General features: G+C 37.8%; 1 protein-coding gene across 1 annotated transcript; it reads left to right on the top strand.

Moving 5' to 3' along the window:
* The first annotated feature begins 1096 nt into the window (after positions 1-1096).
* LOC136799343 (uncharacterized) lies at positions 1097-4003 on the top strand. The gene is made up of 2 exons (XM_067056044.1): positions 1097-2109; positions 2722-4003. Exons 1-2 carry the CDS (start codon positions 1108-1110, stop codon positions 3895-3897), a joined length of 2178 nt encoding a protein of 725 aa, XP_066912145.1. The 5' UTR covers positions 1097-1107; the 3' UTR covers positions 3898-4003.
* Positions 4004-4247: the final 244 nt, after the last annotated feature.

Consider the following 4247-nt stretch of genomic DNA (forward strand, 5'->3'; position numbering starts at 1 on the left):
CTGTTCTTATCTAACTCAGGCTGAACGAAAAGTTTGAGAGTCGTTTAGAGAGATAATTTCAATTTGGCAAATTTCCCAAAGGAACAAATTTCCGGGGATGAACATATTACCAGCATTGTTACCAGAGAGCAATTTTCTCGTGGGGAATAATTTTCCGGGATAATTCCAGGAATTTGGGGGGATTTCCCGGGGACAAATTTCCCGTTACCATTTTGAAGGGAAGGCATGAAGAATAGATATAAGAGACTAACTTTTTAAAGTAACTTTTAAAGTAACTCTTTATCATGGTATAATAACAAAAAGCAATAATCCATCATTATTATCCATATAGCGGTCATTAATTAGTAAGCCATTAAAGATTCGAATGGCGGGCGGTATTGAAGAGTTCTATAACTCAAATAGTCATACCCGCGCTGAGAAAACTAAGGTGTTGCGCTTCAGAGGGCTGAAATATCATTAACCGCCCTGGTTATAGGGTGATAACGTCATTTGCGGCCCGCTCGGCCGGACTTTATAGAAGTCGTTGCATTGAAGCGAAAAGACTAAACTAACGTCAGAAAAAAACACTTTTTCTTCATTTGCGGCCCGCTCGCAAGGGTACTCAAAACTTGTTAAAGCCATTGCATTGAAGTGAAAAGACTTGGCTGACGCTAGAAAAAAAGGTTGTTTGAATGTCCGATATGGATAATAATAGTAATAGCGTTAAGCTTTCGTTCGTTGTTGTCATTAATTCTGCCCTTGCAGTTTGCCGGGCTAATAATCAAACTGCACGGGCAGAAAATAACAACAACGACCTCAAACTGAACGCTATTGTTATATTGTCAAATTCCCTTTTGATGATTAAAGAAAAAGAAGCCTTTAAAGTTTTGACGCTAATATGAGTTTGAAGTTACGTCAACAAATCGAATGTTTAGATCCTGAACAATTGAGCTTCAAAAATTCGATAAAAAAACTTTTTTCCCTGAGCATTCATGGATGCTACCGCGATAGAGCGTAGAGCATTTTTAGCAATAAAATTTTGAGAAGAAAGAATCGCTCTTGAAATCGTGAAATTTTTATTTCTGTTCAACGTAAGCATATTTTTGAATAACTTTAGAGACAAAGAAAATGAGAACAAAATCAATGGAGAAGAAAAGATACAGCCTTCGTGCTCCACGAAAAATGATGCGTCTTGAAAATGAGTTTGAAGAAACGGAACTCCCTTTAGCCTGTGGCGAAGAATCACCTTTAAAAACTACGGTGACATCTCCTAATCCACCAAAGAAAACCAAACGAAAAGGAAAACCAATCAAGTCTGCATCCAAAGAAGAAATGCAGGAATTACAGTTAAACACTCCACTCAAAATGGATGTAGGACAAGATGTATCTATTCCAAAAGTTTCGGCACATTCAACGCCTGTCGTGAAAACAGCCGGCAATAAGTCATCGCTGTTAGAAAAGAAATCACCACAAAATAAATGGAAGAAATGTAACGAATTCGTTAATGTCAAGCAACCACCGAAACAACAGTGTCGAGTGATAGCCAAGCCACCAGACACAAACCAAAGTATCATCAAACCTAAAGTGAATGACTTTCCCGTCTATGTAGCATTGGAGCACGCAATAAGATGTCGCGTGGAAAAGGGGTGTAATTTTCAAAAATGTAGCATCGCCAAACAGTTTCTTCAACACAGTTCTTCATGTGATGAAAAGAAGGAGAATTGCACCATATGCAAAGCCATGGACATAATGCTGTGTAAACATGCAGAAAAATGCGAGATTTCAATCGACAGATCTTGCCCTATTCCTAATTGCGATCATGTTCGTAAACTAATGATGGAAGAATGGCTAAAATTTCGGAACAACCATCATGAAATCGTTACAAGGGCATTTAGCGGCCTCATCCACGCTCGTAAGTGCAAAGACAAATGTTGTGATTCGATATTGTGTAAAAACATTAAGGCCGTTTTACTCCACACTCAAACTTGTACCAAGAAAGAAGATTGTAAAACCAGGAGGTTCGTTGTTCAGTTGTGCGAATATCACCAAAATACTTGCCACGATGTCAATTGCTCCGTCGAATTTTGCATCGAAGGTCGTAAACTTCTCATTGAAGAGAACGCTCGGAAAGTAAGTAAAGGGACTGTAAGGGCAGGATTAAAATTTTTCATCTTGATTCACCGTGCTATTTTGCAACAGAAGATTTTTTATTGAAGCTATTTTTTTCTTGCTTATGCCTTATAAGGGCTCTGACCATAAGCAAGCTATAACAATTCCTAAGTATGAAAAGTAAATTTCTGCCTCATCTAACCAACATGACATATTATACATTATATGTTAGGCTACTCTTCTGTGCTTAATTGTAGGAGGAGATATTTTCCATTTTTTAGAGCTTTTCAACCCCAAAATAAATTTATAAAGACCCATCATTTAATGACTTATTGCCAAAAAGTGTCAATTTTTTTAGGGAAATCCTGTCCAAAATCACTCCAATATCACGTAATTATGACCCCACCCACTTTATGATTTTTTTCCAAAGTTCCACATCCTTCGCTTATTCTCCCCCCTACAATTAAGCTTAGACGAGTGACTTTCCTTTGATCTGGACATTTCAAAATCGCGACGGATAGATTTAATGAGAATTTTGCAAAGAAAAGTAAATTTGAATTTAAAGACCTTATTTTCGGTGAAGAAAAACTTTTCACCATTCTTTCATATTGTCACAAAACCATTCTATTTTAGCGAGTGGAGATGCAAATATTATGTGAAAAACAAGAGCTTCCGTTTAGCCTTGCAAATGCGAAACCAATCACAAATTTTGCAGCATCGAACAATATGTTTTTCCCTACTGGTTTGCAAGGCTTTTTCAACCTTCAACAGCAAATGATGACTGCACAGAATGCGAACCCCATGATTTACTCCGGCGTTCCTACGGGTTGGCAAGCAGCATCATCCCCAACATCGTCTGCTAACACTCAACCAACTACCTCATCTGTTTTTAAACAAGACCAAATAGAAACATTCGGTCAGATGAGTATCCCTCCACAAGAAGAACGATCGATCACTGAGCCTTCTCCTGACGTAAATTTATCTTCTCAACATTGGGAAGAGAAAAAGGATCATTCCATTCATGAAGAATCCCAGGATCTAACTCTTCAAAACTGGAATGAAATTCAGCAAAGTGAGGAAGTAGTTCAGTGTGACTCAACTCTAGAAGTGATCAATACGGATGTTCAAAAGGTCTGTAGTGAATTTCCTCGATCAAACGCACTACCGCTGGAACATACGAAAGTTGACGATCAATCGAGTATTTGTACGTCGCCAGACATGTTGTATCAATTTTTATCTATGAAACCCGACCATCCTTCGGCTGAAGTGAAGGAGCAACTTCCAAGTCTTTCACCGCATGAATTGCAAAACATCTTAGCAAGAGATGGAAACACTAACATCCTTTCACCTGTTCATGATAATCGAGCTCAGTTTAGTGAAGCACCTTTTCTCCTCAATGAATTTCAACAAAATACACAAGAATCAGAAATGGAAGAGAACCCGATGGAAGTAGAAAATGATGAAAACATTGAGTATCGTAGGTGTTTGGCAAACACCGAAATACAAGCTGATAAAATGAGCGACATAATGAAAAACGAAGAAGAATGGAGTAAGATCGATTTTGTGAAAGAACATAAAATACAACAAGGCTATGAAGTGGAAACTGAAACTGCAGACGAGACAACTGAAAACGAAAGTGTTTACGATCAACATTCACCAAGTGCGATGGGAGTTCCTGAAGCTTGCTACTATGTCAACAATAACAATAACTTTGAGGAGAGTCCATCGGTGGAAAATAACGGTGTCACAAATATGACGTCTCTTGAACGAAATTTCCTGGCAATCCTTCAAGCACAGCAGCGAAAATAACCGATCGTCAATTTTATCATTATTTTTCTGATAGATCGTTTTTTATTGTTTCCCTTAATTTTTTATCCCACGTGCTTATATACTTAAAAGATCTTCTAGCACCTTAGGTATTTTCCAAGACTTTTGTCTTCTTCGTGAACCCTTATTCTTAGTCCTTTTTTTGCCAGCTAAAACATTTTCAAAATTTGATAAACGAGTCCTAATACTTTAGGCGTACTTTTTGTTTGAAGGAGAGAAAATACTTTAGGCGTACAAACTTTCGCGAGCAGAAACTTTCGCAAGGACGAAAAACCGCGAAATTCACGACATTTATTACTTTCGCGAATTTAACGGAAAAATATTTTTCGCGA

The sequence above is a fragment of the Clytia hemisphaerica genome, unplaced genomic scaffold (genome assembly GCF_902728285.1).
Source record: "Clytia hemisphaerica strain Z4C2 unplaced genomic scaffold, Clytia hemisphaerica genome assembly, whole genome shotgun sequence".
NCBI classification, from domain to species: domain Eukaryota; kingdom Metazoa; phylum Cnidaria; class Hydrozoa; order Leptothecata; family Clytiidae; genus Clytia; species Clytia hemisphaerica.

Excerpts from the sequence above, each read along its gene's own strand:
- LOC136799343 (XM_067056044.1), top strand. The coding sequence starts at position 1,108 with ATGAGAACAAAATCAATGGAGAAGAAAAGATACAGCCTTCGTGCTCCA. Across the intron at positions 2,110-2,721 it reads TTGAAGAGAACGCTCGGAAA|CGAGTGGAGATGCAAATATT; the intron begins GTAAGTAAAGGG and ends ATTCTATTTTAG.